The sequence below is a fragment of the Mastigoproctus giganteus genome, chromosome 12, assembly GCF_048544385.1.
Source record: "Mastigoproctus giganteus isolate SK-2022 chromosome 12, ASM4854438v1, whole genome shotgun sequence".
Lineage (NCBI taxonomy): Eukaryota > Metazoa > Arthropoda > Arachnida > Uropygi > Thelyphonidae > Mastigoproctus > Mastigoproctus giganteus.
In genome coordinates this window covers 160,086,427-160,113,444 of record NC_143586.1, presented here as the reverse complement: position 1 = coordinate 160,113,444, position 27,018 = coordinate 160,086,427, and the positions used below count along the sequence as shown (strand labels likewise).

The window sequence follows — 27,018 nt, the reverse complement described above, 5'->3', positions numbered from 1 at the left end:
GTAGTCAGGCGAGGCCTATATTACCACCTTAGGAAAGGAACACCAGCTGAAATAGTAAATCTCCAGCTGGATCTTGCAAATGACCCCAAGATAGAGAAGAGGATCACCCAACACCTACAAGCGATATGGCAGCAAAGCTGGGAAATCACGCAGAAAGGAGACATCACGAGGCGATTCCTCCCAACTATAAACCATACTCACCCAGAGCCCCCTCCCTGGTTCTCACCTGGTCTGCACATGACGTTTATTATCACTGGACACGGCCCTTTCCGTCAGAAACTCACAGCTATGGGGATTGAAAGAGACCCGCGGTGCCACTGTGGAGAAGAAGAGTCCTGGGGGCATCTCATGTATGAGTGCCCTGCCTATGACAACAGTAGAATCAAGTTTGCTACCGCAATTCAAAGGAATCCACGTAACCAAGAGTCCTCGCTGCTGCTCGATGAAAACACATACAGGGCACTAACTGTGTATGCGCAGGAAATCTTCGCACTGAGGCTAGCCAAGATTGCTGAAATGAGAACAACATTGGATCATGCTGCCCAAGGCCTGAATCAGACTGGCGTGGGTTAGCTCCTTCTCCGCTAGAGGACGCTGCCTTGACAACTTGCTAATCCTTTATGGGTAGGAACACTGCTGGTACCATTCTGGTGCGGGACTGCTGGCACTCATCGAGTGCGGGATACTGCTGCAAACCCCTTATAGGGTAGGATCAGCCGGCACCGTTCTGGTGCGGGATTGGTGGCACTCTGGAGAACTTCTGAGTGCGGGATACAGAGTCCATTGGCCTCTGGTGATCATGCAGGGGCACCTGTCCCCTACTACTTTAACTCCCACACCCCTATTTTCACCTCACAAAGAGCGGACTGCTCCTTAACTTCAGTCCGTCCTCCTTTCCCTCCTTCTAACTCGTACTCCTGCTCTGTTTTCTCCCCCCCCCTCCCACTTTTTTTTATATTTTTTTTTATTTATTTTATTTTATTTATTATTATTATTTTTTATTTATTTATTATTTTTTTATTTATTTATTATTTATTTTTTTCACTTGACCTTTGTCAGGAAGCTTAGGCAACCCTGGCAAAGGCCAGCCAGAGTATAATGGTCAGCCTGGCTCACCTCCCAGTGGTGGTGGCGGGCAACGTGGGGTCCCACTAGGGGCTCTGCGGCCAAGCAGCCAGAGACACAACAACAAAACATAACACTACTCTGACAGAAACCAGACATTACACTTTTCTGGCTTTTACAGAGATTCTGTACTTCTTCACAAAGTACCATGGTGCAGATGTGGGAAACCACAGGTGGCGCCTTTCACAAAACACTATGCCACTATACCATCAGGGATAAAGACAAGGGTTTTTGCTTTCATAGTGGTGACCATAGTGGTCTCAGACAGTTTTTAAATTCTATACAGGGGACCAACTGATGATGTTACCAACAGAAAATGTATTAATCTTGGAAGCTACTAGGTCTTTCATACCAACTAAGAAATACTGTTCAAGCCTAAATGGATGTCAGATGAACTAATGAGGCTCGTGGCAGAGAACAAAAATGTATGGGATGCACATAAATTATCAGGCGACACAGAAGCATATGGTAGATATGAGCTAGTCTGTAATCAAGTCACAAAGGAGTCAAGCGAAGCCAGATAACAAGAAATCTTTGGCAAAGGATGCAAAGAAAAATAGCAAAGACTTATTTACTTATGTAAACTCTAGAAGGAAGGGGATGAATCAGATTGGTCAACTTGATATCGGTGGTTCTACTGTTGATGATCCAACTCAGGTAGTTGACAAACTGGATGAGTATTTTGCATATACATTCACACATGAAGAATTCAATAGGAAAGTGGAGGCCAAAAGTTTATCACATTCTAATAGGGAGCAAATGATTTTGTAATAACGGGGAGAAAATTGGAGGTGAAATTGTGGAAGTTAAACATAAGAAAGGCACCTGTGGTGTCTCGGATCTATCCTGTTATATTAAGGGAGACAACAAAGGAAATCCTTAGCCATAATTATGAGAGTATCTCTAGATTCCAGGGTGGTCTCCACGGACTGGAGATGTGCAAATATACGTATCTCCAATTCACAAAGGGGAATCAAAGGATGACACGATTAATTACACACTTCTTAGTTTAACTTCTGTTCCGGGGTAAATAATAAAGGAGGCACTGCTTAAATAAGCAATGCAAGATCATCTAGACAAGACTGCAGTTACAGTTCAGACACATCACGGGTACGTTAAGGGCAAGTCTTGTCTGACCAATTTGATACTACAATGTGGTCACAAAGTAACTGGATTCAAAGAAATAATTCTGATATCATATACTTGGATTTCAGGTAAACGTTTGATACTGTTGGACATGGAAGACTGCTGTGCACATTAGAGCAGTATGGCATTAAGGCAAGCTACTGCTATTGATAAAGGGATGATTGAGTGGGAGAAGACAGAGTGGTAATCAATAGACACTGCTCTTCGTTGACTAATGTGATTAGTGGAGACCCCCCCCCAGGGTTCGGTGTTGGACCCATTGTTATTTTCTATATTTATCAATGATATTGATAAATTTAGAGAATGTCCAAATTTGCATATGATACAAAGGTTGGCAGAATTGTTAATGGCAGTAACGACAGTACCGTGCTGCAATAGTATCTAGAAAAGTTGGGCATTTTAACAGTGAAAAATGCAAAGTACTGCATATGGGTAGCAGTAACCCCCAGAGTAACGTACCAACTACACTCAGGAATGTGGAAAATGAAACAGACAGGGGTATTTGTGCAGTCAGATATGAAGTTTTCAGAGTAGCGCAGACAGGCTGCCAGAGCAGCTCATGAGGTCTTGTCAATGATATACAAGAACTTTGCTAGCATGGATAAGGAGGTGATTATCCCTTTGTAAGACAGTGGTCAGACCACACCTTGAGTACTGCATATAGGTCTGGGGGCCTGATTTCAAGAAGGTGTAGAGCTGCTGGAACGAGTACAGAGAAGGGTAACGAGATTGGTGAGGGGAACAAAGGGGTACTATTACCAAGAAAGGTTTAAATTCTGCGAATTGCAACGTCTGGAGACTAGGCACACCTGCGAGGAGATCTGATTGAGGTGTATAAGGCTTTGAACGGTTTGAGCAAGTTCAATGCTGATGGGATTCTTCCTTTTGCTCAGATTACCCACTTGGGGGAGCATAAATTCACATTTCGGAAAGGTGGTTGCACAATAGATGTGCGGAAATTTGCCTTTCACCAGCGGGTTGTTGATTGCTGGAACAAACTTTCATCTGTTGTTGTGGAAGTTGATAGGTTAAATAAATTCAAGGAAGAACTGGGCAAACCTTTGGAGTGAATGGATAGGTGAAACTTTTTTTTTTCTTTGGCTGATGCTATATAAGCTTGATTTCTTGCATCATACGCCACTACAAATGCTAAAAACATATATAAAAAAAATATTGCTCACAATTCATGAAATTCTCTTCAATTTCTTTCACTGAACTGGGAACCATTTGCATATACAGAATTTCTAAATTTGAATTCCTATTGTAATTTACAATGAATGATCACTGCATTATGACCACCTATATAATGCTTTGTAGATCCTCCTTTTTCCCTCAGTACAGCAGCTATCGGACGTGGCATTGATTCAACAAGATGTCGGGAGCGTTCGGGATGTATGTCCAACCAAGCTGTGTGTGATGCGGTCAGCAAGTGATTGGTGTATCCAGACGCCTGATATGCCTTTCCATAGTGTCCCACAATTGCTCTATGGGATTGATATCGGTAGAGTTCGAAGGCCAATCGATATGCTTTAAGTCAGAACTATGTTCCTCAAACTGTTCCTGCCCAACAAGTACCCGATGGCTCGGGGCATAGTCATCTTGGAAGACAAAATCGCCATTCGTGAAAAAATGTAACATAGCGGGTTGTACACAGTCAGCAAACAGTTGACAATAGCGGAGACCATTGATACGTTGTTCCACATGCAACAAGGGTCCAAGTTCATGTTGGTGAAACATGCCTCACACCGTTCAACTGCCTCCACAGGCCTGCACTTTTGATACCATGCATGATGGATCAAGAGCCTCATGTTGTGGACACCAAGTTGTTCAAGACCATCCACGGTGTGGACTAAATAACATGACTCATCCGTCTAGCACACCTTCCAGTCTTCTAACGTCCAACTTTCAGGCTCTTTGCACCAGCAGGCGAGTCTTTTACGCCGATGAACCGTGGTTAGGGGAGGATGCCGTAGGGATCGTCTTCTCGTATAGCCCATCCGTGCGACGCATGGCTATACCAGATATTGTTCCGGGTTGGCCCATGTTGTATTGGGTAGTCATCTCTTCAACAGTGCTGCGCCTGTTCGCGTCGTCAGATCCAACGCACGCCTCTAACATCAACCCTTCTCTGACCTTTGCAGTTTTGCCGTCGTGTCGTTGTTTGACCATTTTGAAGCCAGTCCTGGTACACTTTAACTACGGCAGCTCTCGAACACCCCACCAGTTCAGCCGGAATCGAGGCACCAGCTCGTCGAGAACCCACAATCTGTCCTTTATCAAAGTCCGATAAATCCTTCCTTTTACCCATCACAATCGGAATTTTACTACCTACTGAACCACTGACACTTTATCTATGCTACGTAGGTCATGTAACTCCGCTCTCTCGTACCTCATGGTCAACGGGTCGCATTCAGTTTTCATAGAAGTGGTCATAATTCAGTGATCACCCAGTATATAATTTAACACCGAATTATGAAATACACTTACCTCTTCAATTTCTAGACCGTCTTCCTCAGGAATGGATGGAAAAACTGTATCATTTTTACATTTCCTACGTATCCTTTTCACCAAAAACGAACATCCAGGTTCATCCTAAATTAATATTGAATCGTTATATCCTTGTATACATGTAAAACAGAAAAATTTCAATCTCAATTAATTATGCAAATATACTTTGATACATACAATTAAGACGACGCTGCACTATCTGAACACAGTCGTTTTCAAATCATAAGCAAAACATCTCCTTTAATATTGAGTGTGTATAACAACACCCACCTATCAGGGTGGTAATAACATATTATCATCATCCAGAGATGAAATTTGGAATATACGGTGTATATACCCGAGAGAGAGAGAGAGAGAGAGAGAGAGAGAGAGAGAGAGAGAGAGAGACCACGCAAGTGCAGGGTAGGTACAGCTAGTACGGCCAGTCAGTTGGAGCCGACACTTGATGGAAATCCAGCAGTGTGAGTGCTGCTATGGTGGATGGATCATGTTCAGGAAGGTCTAGTCCAGGTGTCGTCATTGGGACTCCATTTGGTGAGTCTGTGTCGCATCCAGACTGAAGGCTCGTCCAGTAGTCCATGATAACGAATAGTGGGGTGGTCAAAACCAGGAGTCGAAGATATGATGGTCAAGTCCAGGGATCGATAGTAGGTCTCTTCTTGATGAGATGTGTCACGTCTAGTCGGGAGAAGTTGGTCCAGGAATCAATGATGAGGAATTTGTCAAGGTATGTGTGGACCCTGTCTTTGATTGCAGTGCTAGTATTGTCCCAACCAAGTGGGGAGACCAATTGACTACTTGAGATGTGAAGGATCAAGTTGGGTTCTGTACTCCGGATAGTTTGTTGGTCAAGTCTTGTGTAAGTTGGTCCAGGGCGTTAGCATTCATGGCTCAATGATGCGCAGCAACAGTTGGCAGTCATGGTTGTTATGACCTATTGATTCGGATGCTAAGGTAGCGCTTTCGGTCTGGTAAATAGGTCCATTGCAAATTGAGTCAGGGCTCTGTAAGTTTCTTCATTCTGTAGGGTGAGGTGTTCTTGATTTTGGTAGTTGAAGCGTAGTCTCGTTATCAGGATCCTCCTGAAGTCCTCGTAGATTTCACAGCTGTGGGCAAGGTGCTCCCACGTCTGATCCTCTCCACAGTGGCAGCGGGGTGAGTCCGAAATTCTGAAGTCATGTAGTTTTTTCTGGAAGGAGTCCAGTGAGGAGGTAGGTAGCATAGAGTCCCAGTGAGGAGGCAGGTAGCATAGAGTCCCAGTGATATGGTGTGTTGTTATGTTTTCGGCCGGTACCTGGATCTTAGCAGATGGGAAGTACCAACACCTGGTCACCACGTCCCAACCCCCATCCCCGACAGGATCTACTATCCTATCACCTGCTGGACAAACCCAGGGCAAAAGCCCCGAGAGGGCCCAAATTAGGATGAAATGAAAAGGCTATAGAAGGAGGAGTTTGGGAGCTGGAGAGGTAGGAAAGAACAGAAGAGAGGAGGATCAAACAGAGGAACACTCCAATAGTTAGAAGGCAGAAGAAATAAAGCAAGACTAAAGGAGATAGAGGTGGTGGAGAAATGGACTGACTTCTCATGCTATGGGAAATAATCCCACGGAGGATCCCATCGTAGAAGCTAGGATCAGTAAGATTTTTTGAAATATAATTGTCTAATCTCTTGTAGACATTGCTCCAAGCACTTATAATTTTTTTTTTTTTTTTACCCCAATCATGCTATAAACAGGTTCCACGTCTTCAGAAAAACACCAAGAATTTACACACCCTAGATACAGGAACACGTTCAATGTCCAGCAGGGTATATTTGATTACAATAAGTGTCCAATCATCATCAACTTCTGATAAAGTTACTCAGGGGAGGAAATTGTGTATATATCCTCTGCATATTATGAGGATCTTTGCAATAGAGAACAAGGCATGGAAAGAGCCATCGTTTGATATTCGCAGGGCCTAGGAACTCTTCCTTCTTCTGCGTTACTCAATTGTATCAAACATTAAAACTCCTTTGTTTTAAATCAATTTTTTTGTGGTTTTAAATAATTTCGAAATAGTTTTTATAAATTTGAAGTTATTGCTTTTCTGTTGGATGCTTTTCTGAAACACAGAGTGTGGCAAGATAATTCCTTAAGTAGAAGAGAGCTTGATGAGGTTTAAGAATCTGAAGATCGCAAGACGGCGTGGCCAGATAGGGTTATTACTACCTGCAGAATTTTGTGTACAATTTTGTGACTCATTAGCCTCTATGTTTTTGTTGTTGGAAATTAACTTTCTTTTTAAGAAGAGGAAAGGCTCACCAAAGTTTATATAAAGGCATTTTCTAATTCCGATGGATGGCGTGGGACAAATATCAACAGTTGAGGCCTAATATTTTTTATAAATAGATTATAAAATGCTTTTAAATAAACGGTTACAAGAAGCACGTGATGAGGTTATTTATAATAACTTTTTCTTTATTTATTTAATATATTTATTAATATTTTTAATATGTATTTATAGGGTCCTTGAGGTTGTCACAAACATTCTCTCAGACGTGCCAGACAAGCTGCACTTGCTACCTGGAGTCTAAAACGCTGATGGAACTGATATTCGGGTGACACTCAAGTCAAGTGGACCCAATTTCAGCGAAGTCCGGACGGTCTGTGACAGCCAAATCCTATGTTTGCACCTTCACGATGGTGGGACTGTTAGTAATCCTGGGTAACCCCCATACACAAGCACACTGTGGGTGAGCACCCATGTGTGAACCAACGTAAGCAAGGGCCGAGGTGTGGCGCCCACACCACATGGAGGAATGCCGCCCCTCTGTGTTACCAGGCAATACTAGGTGGTAGATGACTCTCATCAAACCGGTGCAATACCACCATTTTGCTTATTGGAGGCTTGAAGTGGTGGAACCCATGTTTAGTCTCCAGAGCTAAGTTCCGGTCAACCCTTCCCCATCTCTTCCATCATGCAGTATGACTGATGACTTTTGAGGTTTTATTATTATTATCATCTTTATTTCTCCTAGGAGACACCCGGTTATAGCCATTGACTAGGGGGTGTAGATACATATTCTGTTATGCAACAGAGAATAATATTATATACAATTTTACATTATATGTAACACTCGTTTACTAAATTATACAATACATGTAGTACTTATTATCAGAATTATACGATACATTAATAACTTGTAATCTGCTTAACACTTAATAAATAAACATGAAAAATTTTATACTGCTGCGTTTAAAGCATAACATCACCATATTTACATTAGCACGGATATTTGCAGCAGAACCGTATACAGAATACAGAGTAAAAGCGTAAAAAGTTCATTTTTACTGTTTTCAGCAGCCTGTTTCTTCTGTGGGAGTAGAGTGGAGTAGGTGAGGCATATCCAGGAGAGTGTTTCCAGATGAGGTTGGGATTCCTGTCAGCTACTGCGAAGGTTCTTAGTGCTGTTTATTTTTTCTTACGTCTGTATCTGCAGGTGGCAGTCTTCGACAACTTCTTTTCTGTATGTTTTTCTTGTGCAGAGTTTTTCAGGGTTGATATTCGGGGTATTAAACAGCTTTAGTGTGTTCGCTGGAAAGAATCTTCCCAGACTATCCAACTGCGTAAATGTGGACTTGAGTTGCTGTTCCTTACCTGCAACTCGTCTTTGTTTTTCTCCGGGTGTTACTATCCACTCTAGGGCTTTCGGTGAATCCAGCCGTCCCGTTAAGATCTCAGCAAGTGTCATCATATTCTTTGTAGTGATCGTTTGTCTCCAGGGGGAGTGACTTCTAAATTGGAGTAAAGTATACCTCTTGAGATGGTAAAAGGCTTAGCTGAAATTCTGTTCAGCCATCTCAAGAGCCAGTATTCTATTCCTAGAAAAGCCTTGATAGTGCTTTCCGGAGCCGAAGACCAGATTTGTGACGCATATAGAGGAATAGAGATAACACATCTATTAATATACTGAATCATTAAATTGGGGTTTCTAATACCGGTGAGCTCCTGCCTGGTTGTCCAGAGTGCCGCGTATGTTTTCCTACGGATGTAAGCATAGTGCGGAAGGAAGTTCAGTCCTTCATCCCACTTGAGTCCAAGATCAACATGTGACTGAACCTTTTGGACAACGATGTCGTTCACGTATATTGTTATTTTGTTTTATTTGTGAAGGTCATTTGCGCAGTCTTGTCTTCATTTAGGTGTAGCCCGATAGAGTCGAGGTATTTTTGTAGTTCTTTTATTTTGACGTTGGCCACTTGGTTACAGTAGTTGGCAGATTTCTGGTCTTCTGAGGTAATAAAAAATTTCATAACGTCCACATATGTGATGAATTGCTTCCTGTTTTGAGCTAAGAAGGGTTCGAGGGTTATGGAAAAAAGTGTGGCGGACAATACGCCGCCTTGTGGGACTCCTTTATCGACTTGGTACGTAGCGCACACATTCCCGTTTGTTATTGTGATTTGTCTGCCAAGAAGAGTGTTCGTTAAAAAATTGAGGACATTTCCCGTAATGACGAAGTAGTCCCTCAGAATAACTATTAGAGCTGGGATGGATATGTTGTTGAATGCGGCTGCCACATCAAGAAAAGCAACATCCAGTTGCTGCTTGTTATTTAGCGCTTGCTGGATTCTTAGTAGTGTTCCCATGAGGTTGGTGATAGTCGATCTCTGAGGAACTACTGAGTGTAGGTATTCAGGTCTGTGTTTGAACAAATTTTAGATAATGATGTTCAGGATTGTTTTTTCGAAGATTTTTTGCAAAGAGCATCCAACAGCGATTGGTCTGAAGTCTTCTACAGATTTAGGGTTTTTTTTTGGTTTGGGGATAGGTTTTACGTAATGATGATGGATATCATGGCGAGATGAGATCCAATCTTCCTTACATTTCGAGGTTACTGATCTAAAACGGTGTTAGCAGGCCAGCCGCTAGTTAGTACACCTGACTGAACCTATTGGTAACTCTTTAGGAGGCTTCCAGATCAGCTATTGTATAGTCTTGCTACCTCTACTCTGCCAGATAGTGACTAGAGCGAGTCCGAGTAGTGTGTATGCGGGGAGCGTTTTCGAGGCCACGTTATGTCAAGGATCTGGGTATATTCTTACCATGTGTAAGCCATATCCAAAAATTTCCTTACTTCATACAGCAGTGCCCCCCCACACTTTTTTTTACTATTGAATACACCATGAATTGTCAATCTAATAGAGTAAGGTTATCTGTAAAAAGATCCAAACCTCCCAAACACTTCCTAGTTCATTTCACAAACATACGTGGTCTGAATTCTAATCTCAACGATGTCCATTTACACTTGCAGTCTACTGAACCCCATGTACTTTTTCTGAAAGAATTTCAGTAATCGGTTGATTGAACTACTGCTCATCTTAGTTGCCCAAATTATTCGCTGCATGATTCCTTTCGCCTCAAAGGTGGTACTTGTGTATATGTCGGTTCCGATATTCCCTGCAGAGACTTGGTAATTTGGAATCTCCTCTTTTCGATCTTCTCTGGCTTAAAATTTCTCTCTCTCTTCCCTCATTCTGTCAAATTGCAAATTCATCTGTTCTCCCAACTCCTCATATCACTTGGAGGTCTTCGACTTTCTCTCTTTGCAATTTGACTTCCTCCAATCCAACTTTCCTAACAGTCAGGTAATTTCCCTTGGTGATTTTAATGTTCACAACTCCAGCTGGCTTCCGTTTTCTAGTCACACCGACACAGCTGGTGGAGATGCTGAGGCTTTTGCAATTACTAATGACCTCGTACAGATGGTTTATTTACCTACCAGAATACCGGACAATCTTAACCATACAGATAACACGCTTGATGTTTTTCTCACAAACAACCCTTCCAAGTACACGGTCGAAATGGTCTTTAGGCACCTAAGATTACAACTTGGTGATTGTCTCTTCTCCAATGGGGCCTTTATCTCATGTCTATTCCCAACCTCGTGTTGTTGGGCATTACAAGAATGCAAAATGGAATGACCTGCGAGATTTCTTTTCTTCTTTTCCTTGGTCGGATTAGTTTCAAAACTTCTGATGTCAACGTTTGCTCAGATCGTTTCAGTGAAATTATTCTTGCAGGAATGAAATCCTTTATCCTACACTCCACTTTAAAATCTCGTCCTTTATCTAAACCTTGGTTTTCCAATAAATGTGCTAAGGCTGTTCAAGAGAAGAATGTTGCATATCATAATTGGCTTGTTTCTAATTCTTCAGTTTCATTTTCTGCCTACACCAAAGCTCGCAACAATTGTAAAGCAGTTATTAATCAGTCTAAACTAGAGTTTGAACAGGCTAAGAGTAGAAAACTTTCTTCTTGCCCTAATGGTAGCCGAGCATTCTGGTCTCTTGCCAAAGCTATTGGCCGCAACTTTTGCCCATCTCTGCTCCCACCTCTGTCCAAACCATGTGGTTCTGTTGTCACTTCAGCCAAGGATAAAGCTGACCTGCTAGAATCCCATTTTTCTTCCAGCTCATGTATTAATGATCTTGGTAAAACACCTCCCACCATTCCCAACACGCCCCATTCAATGCCTCCTGTGGTTTTCCGTCAAAAGGATATCCGAAGGATTTTGATGAATCTTGATGCTAAGAAAGCTCCAGGTCCTGATGGTATTTCTCCACTTGTTCTCAAAACCTGTGCTCCTGAACTTACTCCTATTCTTTGCCGACTTTTTTCACTTTCTTATTCCAAAGATGTTTTTCCTTCTGCTTGGAAATTTGCTCATATCCAGCCAGTTCCTAAAAAGGGTGACAAATCCCTCCCATCCAATTATCGTCCCATTGCAATTACTTCTACTCTTTCTAAAGTAATGGAGAAATCAATTAACCGCCAACTTTTAAACTACCTAGAAACCTTCCGTCTGATCAACGATCGCCAGTATGGATTCCGTCAGCGTCGATCCACTTGTGATATTCTGGCTTATGTTACCCATTTATAGACTAATTCAATGGAAAGATTCGGTGAAACACAAGTAGTTGCTCTTGACATCTCAAAGGCTTTTGATTGTTTAGCATAAAGGTCTTCTAAACAAGCTTCCATCTTATGGTTTGCCAACTGTTTTTAGTAATTGGTTATCCAGTTTTCTCTCTGATCGCTCACTGAGTGTGATGGTAGATGGCTCTCTGTCTTCTAACTTCTCCACTAATGCCAGTGTCCCCCAAGGTTCAGTTCTTTCCCCCACTCTTTTCCTCTTGTATATTAATGACCTTCTTCATTGACTGGAAATCCTATCCATAGTTTTGCCGATGATAGCACATTGCATTCCACTTTCCATTTTGAGAAATCTTGTCCTGCTCAATCAGCTTCAACTTCTCGAAAATCTGCCATCAATTCCTTAAATGCCGATCTTCAGGTAATTCTCCAGTGGGGCAAAGATAACTTAGTTGATTTCAACCCTTCTAAAACTCAGTCTTGTCTTATATCTCGCAAAAAGGATTCTTCTGCTCCTATGCTTATCTTTAGGGACACTCCGATTTCTAAGCAAAATGATGTATCTCTTTTTTTTTGGGGGGATTACCCTGACTTCTAATCTCTCTTGGCACAAGCACATTACAAATATTGCTTCCTCTGCATCTAAAAAACTTGGTTTTCTCTTTCGCTCTCGGCGTTACTTTTCTTCCAAACAGCTGCTCACTCTATAAATCGCAAATCCGCCCTGCCATGGAATATTGTTCCCACATCTGGGGTGGTGCCTCCAAAACCTCTCTCAGGCTTCTTGATTCCATTCAGAAGAGGGCAGTTAGGTTAATTAATGATTCATCTCTAACAGAATCTCTCCACTCACTTTCTCATAGACGTACTGTTTCTGCTGCATGCCTCTTCTACAGATACATCCATGGGCACTGTTCTTCTGAATTGGCTTCTATAATTCCCGCTCTCTCTTTCAAAACATTCCGAATACGTGCCGCCACCAGCCAACATCCATTTACTGTCCAACTTCAAACCCACAGAACAAACTTTTCATCTTCCTGATTTATTCATTCAACTGCCGTTTTCGGGAACAACCTTCCTTCATACGTATTTCCTGAAAATTACAATCTTCAGAAGTTCAAGTCCAATGTCAACAAGTATCTTCTTTCGTCTTCTCAACCTCCAACTCAAGCAAGGTACTAAGTACTATAGGTTCTAATACCTCTCGTGTTTGGGGTTCACATAAAAAAAAAAAAAAAAAGTAACTCAGCAACGAAAAGGCTCATAAAAATTCCTCATATCATCGACAGGATTCGAACTCAGGTCTTTTCCACCCGGTGTGAGGATGACTGCAATTCTACAAATTGTGCTAAGCAGGAGGGCCAAGGGATTTGTTGGGGAGGTATGTTTTGGGAAAGAGGATAAAAAGTCGCATTTATGTCATAAGACATTATAAGGGCTTTTGACAAGTGTCTTTGGTAAATATTTATTTAATTTATTGCAGCAGGTCAGGATGATTTCGTGTGTAGCGTATTAGGGAATTATAATTTACTGATTTTATTCATTTAAAAATTAATGACTGGCTTTGCGTTTCGGCTTTTTTTTTACTTGGAACTAATAAGAGTCGGGGTATTCTTCCTGTTTTGTTACAAGTTTCAGAAGAGCAATAAGACATGTGCCGACGATGTATCGGGGTTGAAAACAGAATGAAGAAGAATATATGAATGCCTTTTTTCGTATAACAGAAAAATTTAGGATTTTTGGATTAGCCATGAACACGTGGAGGAAAGGAGAGCAGCTGTTGTCATTTGAATCCAGAGTACAAGTAGTGAAAGTCATGTTGAGTTTTAAATGAAGTGCTGATATTTAACGAGATTATTTTTTTGAAACAAAATAACTCATATTAATTAGTTTCTAGCCATTAAAGTGCTTTTTTTTTAAGGAAATAACTGAAATAAACTTTATTTATGAAAATTTGATGTTCCTCTTGCTCAAAAAAGGGGTTGGGGAGAAATGGTTGAGAAACACTGTCCTAGACAATTTTTTTTTTAGGAAACGCAAGGTCTTACACACGAACCACTGAGCGATGCGATGAATAAACTACAGTGCTTAACCTCAGCACAACCCTGAAGAAGCCATAAACGAATGTATTAATATTAACCCCACCACAAACGGAGGATGGGTAGAAAAATGGACACCACGCTAGGCATTATTACTAACAATCCCCAGCCCAGAGTGTAAACATGGACTTATAATTACCCCACCAATTACTCGTACACCCTTGACACATATCAGTGACGCACGCGCTAGTCGCAGACAGCCAGCGTAGGTGTGCAAAATGTAATGCGTGCAGCTAGAGCCTTTTGCGTAACCTTATCGGCAAGGTCCACCCGGTTTCAACACCTTGATCACGTGACCCTCAGTACGACAAAAGATCACGGGCGTTTGATACCGTATTCATTTGCCCACCCCACCACTCCCTACACGTATACAGTACAGTATTGATATTTCCAGAGTTTCCGTGGGGTTGTACTCTTTTGTAATAAGTTTTTCCTTCCCTGAACACTGTTAAAGCACTTTTTTTTTTTCCTAGAACGATTCTTAAGTAATGGTATGGTGTGGGTATTCGACTTCCAGTCTGGTTTGTTTGACGAGCATCCCTTTGACTTCGAATAACTTACTCAAGGAAGGGGGAGAAAATTCCAAGTATAAACCCCTTGTGAAGCTTGTTCACAAGGGGTGCACAATCTACAATAAAGTAACTGTTTCTGCAAAATTCTGATATTTTAATAAAGCAAGGTCATCTGTCTCCATATTTCTATATGAATAAAAGAAAGACAGCGCAAATTTCTTGAAAAAGGGCAAATACTATAAAATCATTAGATATTCGCGAGTTCTTTTTGTTGCTTCCTATTAAAGTATTATTTCTGGGAATGTTCCTCTTTGATTTCAGAGAATTGTGGACTGGAAAGAATTTTTTCTTCCACAGTTCTCTAAAAGTAGCAACAGCTTAAATATCAAAGGGTGGGTGATTGGAGATTTAAGGGCATGTAGGACAACTAGGCCTATTCATATATTATGACTATGTAATAATTTGGTCCCATTTGGCATAGTCAAATAAATATTTGCTAAGGGTGGGTAAATAGCTCATCCACATTTACAGTTTCCAATAATGTGGAAAAGTGATAAAAAATAAATTTATGTTTATACTCCGGGAAGACCACACGGTCAGAGGAGTGGAGTTCATAAGAGAATGCAGATCAAGCGCTCAGGGCGCTTGATCTGCATTCCATTACCTGTATTATCAGCATGTCCTTGTTGTTTGGCACATCAGCGACTTAAACCATATCGAGCCAGTATTTATTATGTCTGTGCAACTGCGTGGAGGAATCGGCATGACCTGGAATCCAATGATTGCTATCCCTTAGATGATTTAAGCGGGAACGGATTTGTTTTATTACGGGATGCGAGATCGAAAATTTATTGCCCGCTGCAGACACCGCTCTTGCATGGTGTATATTATATTATATTATTGGTGTTAATATTCCCTAAAGCTAATTTAACTGAATATAGCTCTACCTTCTGCTGGTGGTGACATGGAGACCTAAAAGAAGAAAAGACGACCGCCAGCATCTGTTTTCGAACAGTCTATATAAGCAGCTTTGAGCATTGCTAAGATGGTTTTACGAAGTTGCTTTTAATATTGTGATCTGCCAGAAATTTCTTTACTCATGGTCGAAGTAGGAGTAACAGCAACTCGTCCTGTATAAAGAGAGCATATCTGGAGATTATATCAAAGATATCATCAGCAGTTTGCTTATGAAGATCGTTTTTAGCTAGTTTTTAAGGAAAAATGGGGTTTCCTATATGCCATCTTCCATATCATTGTTTAGAATAGCTAAACATCCGTCTCCATGTCATCTTCTGCATAGCCAAGTACTGTTTCTTCTTTCGTTTTGGATGATCATATCTTCAGTGTCCATACTGCTTTTGTTTATAAGCCGATCGCACTGTTCTCGGTGCTGAGCAAGACTTTCGAACAACTGCGCTATCAAAAGACAAACTCATGACATTGGTGCGGGGCTCTCCTCTCCGAATCAATACGGTTTTAGGAGAGGGCGCTCTGCAGCTGATGCTCTGGAAAACATAATAAACGAAGCACACACCCCCACCAGCAAGTATTTCCTAATAACCTCAATAGATTTTGCCGGGGCGTTTGACTCGCTATGTTGGCCAAGCGTCCTCGGCAGGCTGCGGAAGGCAAACATACCCATCAACTTATACCGCTGCATCCAGACCTACCTAGCAAATAGACCGTCAGTGTTCTGTACTGCCAGGTGTCGCGACCAGTCTTCAGGGGATGCCAGCAAGGCTCTGTCCTGGGACCCCTTCTGTGGAATCTGGTCCTTGATGAGTTCTTAAACTTTGCCCTGAACACAGTAAAATCGCAGGCCTACGCCGATGACGCGCGATAGTGATGCTTGAGGCAAACAACAGGGCCCAAATGGAAGCAACGGCAAATCGAGCCAGCTAAAAATGGAACTAAAATATCTCGGGATAGTTCTGGATAAGAACATGTCATTCATTCTACATCTCAATTACTTACGTACCAAAATCAGGAATTACTCCGCTTTGATTTCCAAAGTTACCAGAAGGGACTGGGGCTTAAAGAAGAGGATACTCTCCCTTTTCTACAAGGCTATTTTTATCCCGGCTCTGTCATATGTAGGAGTGTGTGGTACAACATAGCAATCACTGCTGTAAACAGGAGAAATCTAGATACTATACAGCGCTCTATCCTTCTGACTATCTGCAGAGCGTGTTGTATGGTTAGCACCCACGGGCTCCAGGTCTTCGTTGGATCCCATCCCCTGTACTTGGAAATTGTGCGCGGTGGGCTCCTTTACCAACTGTCCAAAGGGAGAGCGGCCACCTGTATTGGCTTCACCACTGATCCAACAAACAACAAAAGTTCTGAAAATAGGCGTCTAACGACACACCTGTTGCAGAACTGGCAGGCTCGCTGGTCCGACTCCGCTTCCCCCCAAAGGAGCCATAACATGGAAATTCTTCTCGGATGTACATGGGATCTACCCAATCCAGCCCGCATGGTTCGCTCCAGGTCTCCATACCACCTTTCTCCTCACTGGACATAGTTCCTTCAGGAGGAAACTCTACGACTTTGGTCTCTTAGATTCCCCGCATTGTCAATATGGAAAGGACGAAATCTGGGACCACCTCATATGAATGTCCTACCTACGAGGAACTGCGCCGCACCCTCTTGACAAAGACTCAGTTCACACTAAGGAACCAAGAACAGCTCGTATTGCGAGATAAGGAACACTACCGTGCCTTCGCACTCTTCGCACAGGAGCTCTTTTCAAGAAAAAAAAAAAACTCTTACACGATCATAGAACCACGGACTGACACCTCGTAAAGCTATCGGCATGGTTTATCAGCAAGTCTACAGGCCACAACGCTCAATCCAAATCCTCCAAACCCAGCGACACTTAAAAGACAATAGACTACAAGAACCAGAGGAGAGAATAAGAAAAGAAATGGAAAAGAAAGGAAAAGAATAAGGCAGAAGGAAAGAAGAAAAAGAGAAATGCTTTGAAGGAAAGACATTCTGACTGCGATAACCAAACCTGGATGGGATTCTGTCCCATGCCTCAGCATCCTGGCGGAGCTTAATTTGAGTGCAGAAATACCCCCCCCCCCCGCACTAGTTCTATCCACAATCCCATAGCAACCTACTGTCAACACGCCATCTGGCGATCTGGACCAGGCACCTTGCCTGGCCACTTTCATTCCCTCTACCCGGAGAAGTGGGTAGAGGGAATGAAAATGGGGGTTTTTTGTCTCCTCTCCTCGACGCTCCCTTTTCCCCTCCTGGTGGGGCATGGGCCTGCCCCACTGGCTTCCTTGGAGATGCCTTCTCTATTGCCCCTCCAGTCTTCCTCTCCCTACTCTGTCAAAACCATCAGCGGATGCCCTACACATCAAAAATTTAAATGCTGACATCCATGTGAGGTCCTCTTCCCTATCGACCTCATTCTTCTGCCTTTCACCCCACCAGTCTTCAATCTTCCCCCTCTATCTTAATGCAAGCGAATGCCCCATACATTAACTTTCACCCATATTCTAGGCTTTTCCTATTCAAGCGACATCACCCTTTGAAATTGAAATAAAACTAACTAAATGAAAAAAAATATATATTTTTTTAGGTCCTAGCCACTGAAATCTCAGGAAATTAGATGTCAGGACCTGCCAGAGTAAATAATAATAATACTAGTGTTCCTGGTCTATCTCCACGGGGCGAACGTGGGGCAACGTTGGGCCTCAGCAGGGGTCTAGCGATTGAACAACCAGATGAAAAACGGTACACAACAACACTACACATATACAATATCCATACAATTTTAAATCTCTGGCATTTCCAGCAAACTGGCACACCCATCAATGACACCAAACACACTTTATTTTTGTTTGTGTTAATTAAATGGAATGTTGCCTTTTTTTATATATTTTCTGATATTTTTATCACTTTATGTATTTCTAGGCGGAACTGAGACTGGAATATTATTCGTTTTGTCTGTTAAACCTGGAAGTACTGGCTTGGAAGTAGGGTGGTGTATCGAGAGTACAGATCATTCCCATTCTGCAATGTACATATACAACTACGTACGCGGCACGCATCTTATGCCTCTTTCATTGTCTCAAAGCCAGCTGACCCCTGCCAACCGCTAATAAGCTTGGACCCATGGCCACAAAATACTCTAATTAAACCTTTTGAAGACAGAAAAGCTAGCGTGCTCCAGAGGGGACATAATAATACTCAGGTATAGCAATTACAGAGTGTCCCATCCACACCCGCATCTGTAACTATCAGATGCTACATTCATAACATAAGAGGCATAAGTTGCAAACTCCATACACTTCAATCTATTCTCCTTACTGCAGAGTACGATATTATTTGTTTAATGGAGACCTGGATGAACCACAATAGATGTATTGACACTCTTTGCCTCCCTTTGAACTATGCTGCTCAAGTTAATGGACGTGCCATTCGCCGCGGGGGTGGAGTTGCAATCATCTATAAAAATTCCTTTTCTCGACATAGGACCAACTCAAGCAGTTCTGAAAACTTTGAAGCCATCTCTGTAATCCTTGACCTCGATGAAATTAGAATACAGGTTTGCACTGTCTATCTCGCTCCAGAACACACCCTAGAGGTTAGAACGGAATTAGCGACCTGGATTACTACCAATCCCCAACCCAACGTCTTTACTATTCTCGTAGGGGACTTCAACATGCCCCTGCCAAGGTACTCAACGGCTCGGTCTTCTCTGGAAAACATGTTACATATGCTCGACCTTCATCCTCTTCAAACTCCTCCAACTCGCGGAAATCAGCAGCTCGACCTCATTTTTCACAACACACTTCATGCAGAACTTATCGAACCAACCTTCTTCTTCAAATCAGATCATCAACCGTTAGATTGTGAATTTTATGCCCGTTCCGACCTCTCTAATACCTTGGTTAAAGGGTGTGGCCCGCTGCATACGAGAAGAGTCTTTTCAAACAAGTTCATTAAGCAAGAAATAATCCTCCATCGCCTCACAACGTATAAATGGAACTGTCTGTTAGAAAAGTCAGGGCCTGAAATAATTCTTCAGCCGCTTCCATCCTGGCTGAAGAATTATTTCAAATAGCTTGTGTTGGTGCGTCTAAGGAGATTCGGATCTCACATCGATCTAACTGGTGGTTTAACAACAATATGAAGGTTGTGTTTGTAAGAAAACAAAAGGCTTACAGAAAATTGCAGAAAACCAGAACCGCTGAAGACTACATCGCCTACAAAAAAGAACGAGCCTGTTTCCTAAAGCACAAACGCCAAGAGTACAACTTTGCAATTTATAAAAAGATTAAACAGTCTAAAAGAATCAAAAACAACAAGAATACCAACTTCACCATGGACGAAACCTTATTTAGGGAATGGGCGAACAGTACCTTCAGAATCTCTACAGATCCTAATTTAAAGTATAACAATCTCGCACCAGACAATATCAGTTGGCTGGTAAATTACATGAATAACATGACTCCTTCCGGATCCGATCTTGATATCAGACCTCTACTCACAGAAATCACCATAACCAAAGAAAATGTAATTCAGGCATTAAATAGTCTCCCAAATAAATCCACTTCTGGTCCCGATATGTTCCCCCTCTTCATTATGAAAGTAAGCAGTCCATTCATCATCGAGGTCTTGCTACACATATTTAGAGAAACCCTACACACTGGAATTATCCCTGAAATATGGAAACATTATATTGTAAAACCCGTGCCTAAAGTTAAACACCCAAAAGACAAGAAGGATTTTCGTCCCATCTCTATCAGCTGCAATTTACTAAAATTGTTCGAGAAGACTCTGCTGCCAATTCTTGTTATGTATTTTTTCCATAAAAGACCACCATATTTACACACTGTGATTCCAAAGAGATCAACTGTGACTAATCTAATGGACACCCTATTTCGTATCCAATCGACTCTGAACGCCAAAGAACAGATTGATGTAGTATTTTTAGACATTAAATCTGCTTTCGATAATGTCTCAATCAATTCCTTGATGACAATACTTGAAAGGCATTTCAGAATACAGGGAGGCCTATTAAAAGTCATCGCTTCCATTCTCAAACAAAGGTATTTGAGAGTAGGACATAGAACCTTCCAATCGAACCACGTCGTCTACAGAGGAGTCCCCCAAGGTGGCGTCCTTTCCGCACTATTTTTTGCTGCCGCTTTGGACCCCTTCCTCTCTACGCATCCTGACTGCAGCTCTTACGCAGATGACATAAAACTCTTCAAAACACGGTGACAAATCTGAAGCAATCAACGCCCATGCCACTGCCCTAATAGAAGAACTTGACCATTATCTTGAGAATATTGGCCTATCCATAAATCCGACCAAGTCAGCACAAATGTCTTTCACCAACTTGAAGAAGAAGATGAACATAGACATCTACATCAATGGTATTATGGTCCAAAAGGTTTCTCATCACACTGATCTAGGGCTCACCTGGGATGAAGGCCTGACCTTCCAACAGCACTTTGCCAACACTAAAGCAAAAACTCTGTCAGCAATGTGGGCGATAAGACAGGAACTTACTGGAGTAAACAACCAAAAACTTGCCACTCACTACATACAAACATGTCTTGTTCCGATTCCCATGTATGCCTCGACGATCTGGTCCTCTGCTTCCCTCACTAACATCAAAAAATTCATGGGTATCGAGTACTGGATTTTAAGGTGGTTGAACCGTGTTAATGGCCACCCTTTCACCATCTCGCGATCAGTCATGTATGCTAACCTTGGTTGCACCCCTTGGAATCAGTTGCTCATTACAGGAAATCTGCGTAATCTCTGTCAACTCCTCACCGATCACTTTGACGCTCCAAATGTCCATAATCTTGTTGCAGGTCCTAGGCTTTCCCGCGTCCTTTGCAATAGTTCATGGATTCCCCTAAGAAGCTTATTACAGAATTTAACTATGCTTAGAAGATGTTTTCCGTCTAACATCCTCCAAACGTACAACACCCTGAAGATTGATCCCCACAAGTTCTGTGATGAGAAAGCGTACAGATCTGAGAAGATACAGGACATGTACCACCACATACAACTGTAGAAGTTTCCTGATTATCTCCTTCAGGATGGAATCTCCCATCAACTCTACTTTGCTGGAGAATTAATTTGTTTGAAATCAATGTGTGTTTTGTATGTATATGTATTAGCTGTATATGCATATATTAGGACGCGTATGTTTATATGTCTCTACCTTTTGCTTGTGTAACTGTATTTGTATCTGCTTTATTTGCTCACTTTAGATGTTATTTTGTTGGAATATAGAAACTAATGTTTATAATATTATATAGAAACTAATGTTTCTATAAAAGAGAAATAATAATAATATGCGTAATTTATGTACGATTTTTATGTTTGCTCTCTAACTTATAATGTATAAATGTATATAGGCACCCTCCTAGATGAAGGCTGTTCAGGGGTGAAGCATATGTAATAAATTGAATAATAAATAAATAAATAAATAAATATCGGAAGTAAAAGGCTGTTGACTGGTTTCGGCGCATATTTGGACTGGTTTGGAAATTACACTGGGGATTATAGAAGCCAATTCAGAAGAACAATGCCCATTGAAGTATCTACAGAAAAGGCATGCAGCAGAAACAGAATGTCTGTGAGAAAGAGAATGGGGAGACTTTGTTAGAGATGAGTCATTAATTAACCAAACTACACTCTTTTGAATGGTATCTAGAAGATTGAGAGAGGTTTTGGGGCCACCATCCCAGCTGTGGAAAGAATATTCTATGGTAGGGTAGATTTGCGATTTGTGCAGAGTGGACAGCTGTTTGGAAGAAAAGTAACGCCAAGAGTAAAAGCGAAAATCCAGTTTTTTAGATGCAGAGGAAGCAATATTTGTAATTTACTTATGCCAAGATGTTTTAGAAGTCTGGGTAATCAGCAAAACTATGGATAGGATTTCCTGTAAATGGAAGAAGAAGATCATTAATATAGAAGAGAAAAAGAGTGGGGAAAGAACTGAACTTTGGGGAACAACAGCATTAGTGGAGAAGTTAGAAGACATGGAGTCATCTACCTCACCCGCAATGAGCGGTCAGAGAGAAAACTGGACACCCGATTAAAAAAACCATTTGGCAAACCATAAGATGGAAGCTTATTTAGGCCTTTATGCCAAACATGACCAAAAGCCTTTGAAATGTGGAGCAACTGCTTGAGTTTCAAACTTTTCAGTAAATTCGTCCGTAGATGGGTAACATAAGTCAGAGTATCACCAGTGGATCTACTTTGATGGAATCCATTTTGGTGATAGCTGATCAAATGGAAGGTTTCTAGATAGGCGGTTGAATTGTTTTCCCCATTACATTAGAAAGAGCAGAAGTAACTGCAATGGGACGATAACTGGATGCGAGGGATACTGGCTGAATATGAGCAAATTTCCAAGCAAAGGGAAAACACCTTTGGAATGAGAAGGATATAAAAGATAAGAAGGTTATAAGCTCAGGATTTGAGAACAAGTCGAGAAATACCATCAGGACCTGCAGCTTTCTTAGCATCAGGTTTGTTCAAAATGCTTCTGACATCCTTTTGACGTGTAAAACCTAGATATTATAAATATAATATAAATATTTATTTTAGCTAGAATAAATCCACGAAGGGCGATGGAAAGGGAGTATTAAGTTTTAAAAATAGTAAGTATTAAGATTGAATATTTAGTTTGAATATAATAAAGATCAAAGTTGGAGAAACACTGGATTTGGGGAAGGGGAAGTTATAGACGTATGTGTTAAATAACGGCTAAATGGAAACAAGAAATTACAAATGATATAAGAGAGCAAACAGGGACAGCGGTCAGGACTATGGAAGGGGTGCCATTTGCGAACGGGCGAGAAGGGGCTGCTAAGGGCAAGAACAATAAGACCATGAAACTGGATTATAAAGATCCCCCTTTGATCTAAGCCACAGTTGGGAAGTAAACAGGAAATGAGTGGACGTCCAGTGTTTGCATAAAAAGAAAACGGCGTCAGGGTGGCAGATATTTGGGTAAGTTGGCCATATTTAGCAGAGAAAGCGTGAACATCAAACTAGGTTTTTGGAGGTGACTGGTAAACTTGAAAGGGTCATACTGCTATGTGAAAAAAAAATAAGAAAATTAGAGGAGAAGGGTTTGGTTTGTGCACAAGGGAGGGGATTGTAGTCAGATGTTTTAGCAAATAGAAAGGAATGAAAAATTACACAGACTATGGGGATTGGTTGCGAGTCCTTGGGGAAGGCGTTCCAAACTTAAGGGTTTTAAGACACAAGGGCATCAATGGCCAAGATGTGTCTTTCCAACTTTTTAATGTAAATCGAACATTTTTGTAGATTTGTTTATCAAATCTGATTTGCCGAATAAAATTAAACAATTCATCTAGATTCGCAGAATTGTCTACGATCTATTTAAGGGTAAGTGGATTCTGTCTATTGTATGACCTCTGAAAACTAAGGAATCGGGAATTTCTGAATCGAGGGCATACCAAAAGAATGTGTTTTACTGAAAGCTGAACTTGGAATTGAACACAGAGTGGGGGATTTTTATGTCAACTGAGGTTGAGATAGTGTATTGTATCTAGTATGGTTCTTATATTTGGAAATTGGTATGCATATATGTAATTTGTTTGTTTTTTTTGTAAATGTTGTATATAATATTCATTAAAGGTTTGAAAATTAAAAAAAAAGTGTCTTTAATGTTCTGCTAACAGCCGATTTACACAACCTAGAATCTAAAGATTTCTGTGAATTGCAGTAAAGATTGAGTAGGGTGGAGGTCAAATCAATCAAAATATAAAAAAAAAAGCACAAGCCACCCCCACAGACGGAAGAAGAGTGCATTGTGGGAATGTTACGAGGTGGTTTACAAATCATCAATACACGATTTAGAAGAAAAGTAGGATGCTAGTAGATCACAGCTTTATCTTTGGCTGAAGTGGCAATAGAACCATCTATGAAGAGTCGCTATTCAAATGTAATGTGCATTTGTAGCAATTCCACTGATATCATCATGGTAGTAGCAGATCGTTTACTATAAAGTTGCCAAAACTTCGTTATCTTTTTCGATAATAATACACTTCAGCTTTCTTCCTAATCAAGTGTTCTGCTTTAGTTTTGATGCCAGAAATTCGGCTATATCTTTGGAGAAGGCTTAGCTCTCTAATGAAGTCATTCAACTCATCTTATACAAACAGATCCGTCTCAGATATCTCTTCGTCGGGTGTTTACTAAAGACGAAGGCTGAAGTTTTCAATTCTTCACCAATTGCATTACATTTCATCTACTAAAGAATCTAGTCCATGCAGCGGGGATATCGGAATTGGCGTAATGACATCGTGAGAGATTGGTCTCATCGCTGAATCCAGGCTGGATAAATACTGTTGTACTTATTTTTCGCTGAGAATCCAGTTACATTCATATTACAAAAGCGATAATTGGCATTGTGATTATCTGACTTCTTCCATAGGTAGGAAAAGCCTGCGCCTTATTCTATTCACCTAGAAGACAGCCAAAGTATAACTGGTAAATTTTCCAAATATCCGGCGTGACCGTAAGCTTTTGTAATTTAATTAAGAAAGAGCAGGACACACAGCAGAATTTGTTGAGGCGATTTTTAGACTTTTGAGACATCATGCCATCAAGAAGAATAAGGAAGCTGAATTCTTCACTATTCAAACCCGTACCGATACCGACATCAAACAGGAACATAAACGTGTGTGGCTACAATTCATAAACTTATGGTAAACCCGCTGGAATAACTCCACAACTGGTGCAACTACTAAACTTTTCCTTCCTGTGGTAACAAGCAACGTTCCACTTGGTTCTTCCCTAACATCTATGCTTCCTTCCTATTAACTGGCCACGGGTCCTTCAAGAGACGCCTTCTAGAGTTCGGCCTAGTCGAGGATGCCCTCTGTACCTGCGGAGAACCTGAAGACTGGGATCACGTGATGCACTCATGCAACGTATACTTAGATCTAAGAAACCAACTACTCCTAGACCTCCACACTACATCACTTCGGCCAGAAACCAAGTTATTGGAATCTAATGATGCCTTCCGTGCACTGACCAGTTATGCCAACAAGGTCTTTCGTCGTCGCTGGCATCACCTGCAACTCCCGAACACTACTCCTGGATAACCTCCTCTAGACAGCAACTGATACCCAGCACCGGAAACTTCCAGACATGAAACTGCAAATGGAGGACAGCCCTGTCGACGCCGCTCTGTGATTCTCCATTGTGACGATCCTGGACTCTATAATTTGAACTTTACCTATTCTCTTCTTCCTACCCACAGTCTTTCTCCAGGACTCCCAAAACTGCACCTAGCACTCTTCCTGCTCCGTTTCGCCTGGGAGGATGCCTACGCTCTGTCATCCTCGCTATCTTCCACTTTCCTGTCTCTTCTCCGCTCTTTCCTTGGCCCTCCCCACTCTCGCTCCCGCAAGAGTGTGGACGGCCCGTCAGATGTCTTTTACTCCCTGGTCCGGATGCTTTTACTCCCTGGTCCAGTGGACGGATGCTGGGAGGCTCCTTCCTTGTGATCGCGCCTCCCAGTAACGAAGAGGCCAGTCAAACAACACAAACAACACACTACTCACACATAACCCACACTAACTGGCTTTGCTATGTTAACAGAGTATTTAACGCGGATTTGTGGGAAACCACGGGAACCGCATAACAAAAAACACTATGTCCACTATGAAGATGAATGTGTTTCTAATTCCGGGATCTTCTCTGGAAGAATTTATAATCAAATAACAAGGATACTTCAAACAATTACATAAATTTTAGTGCATACACATATTGATGTAATTGTCAGCCAATCTACATAAACAAGTAATAATTATATTGATGTAGGCATGCTGAATAAGTATACGAGTGGTATAATTAGTCTCACCATGTTCACATAATCGTCCATCACAAAAATAAGAGTGCTAAAGGAAAACAAGAAAATCGATTTGGAATCAGCGTCCAAAGATCTGTCTGGTCCGCTTTATTTTTTATAAATGGAAACCACGAATACACTGAGGCACGTTGTCAGGGACTAGCAACATTCCATATAAGTAAACCATAATAGTCATCTTTCATCGTGCAACTCAGTTACAAAATATTAATTATTACCATTTAGATTTTAGGATTTATAATTTAAATTTTGCGAAAACAACAGCTTCTTTTTTCCTCAATGGGCAAGTTGTTCTCTTTCACCAGTTTAGTCTAAATACGTGATTGATGTAATTCTGAAATGAAATTAAACTGATTTTACTTGAAAAAAAGAAGACAAATCAAACATTTGTAAGGGACGTTATTCCGCATCTTATCATCAACTATATTCTTCGTTGCATAACCCCAATTCCATTGCATGCCTCAACTATATGGTCCTCGGCACCTCCATCTTACCAAATCAGGTTCCTATCCCTGGAATACTGGATTTTAAAATGACTAAATAAGATTGCACGCCTACCACCTACAATCTCAAAATCTGTCACGCTCTCTAATCTAAATATGCTGCCTTGGAAGTATCGCATCATCTCTAGGAACCTCGTGATCTTTGGTCAGCTTCTGTTCGGAAAAATTCAATTCACCTGATATCTGGGATACCTTTGCCAGACCATAATAGATGTCATACCAACGCACTCCCATACAGATCTAAGATGCGTGGCATTACCTCCATGGATAACATGTTTCCATTTAGTTCTATCGAAATATTTAAAA

The 27,018-nt window shown here is 41.3% G+C and overlaps 1 protein-coding gene across 1 annotated transcript in view; it reads right to left on the bottom strand.

Annotated features, from left to right (window-relative positions):
* Atg10 (Autophagy-related 10) overlaps window positions 1-27,018 on the bottom strand; it is a 786,886-nt gene that overhangs the window by 290,657 nt on the left and 469,211 nt on the right. The window contains exon 2 of the mRNA XM_090386680.1: window positions 4,759-4,863. Within this exon, the coding sequence (XP_090242806.1) occupies window positions 4,759-4,863 (105 nt within the window). The remainder of the gene's footprint in view (window positions 1-4,758; window positions 4,864-27,018) is intronic.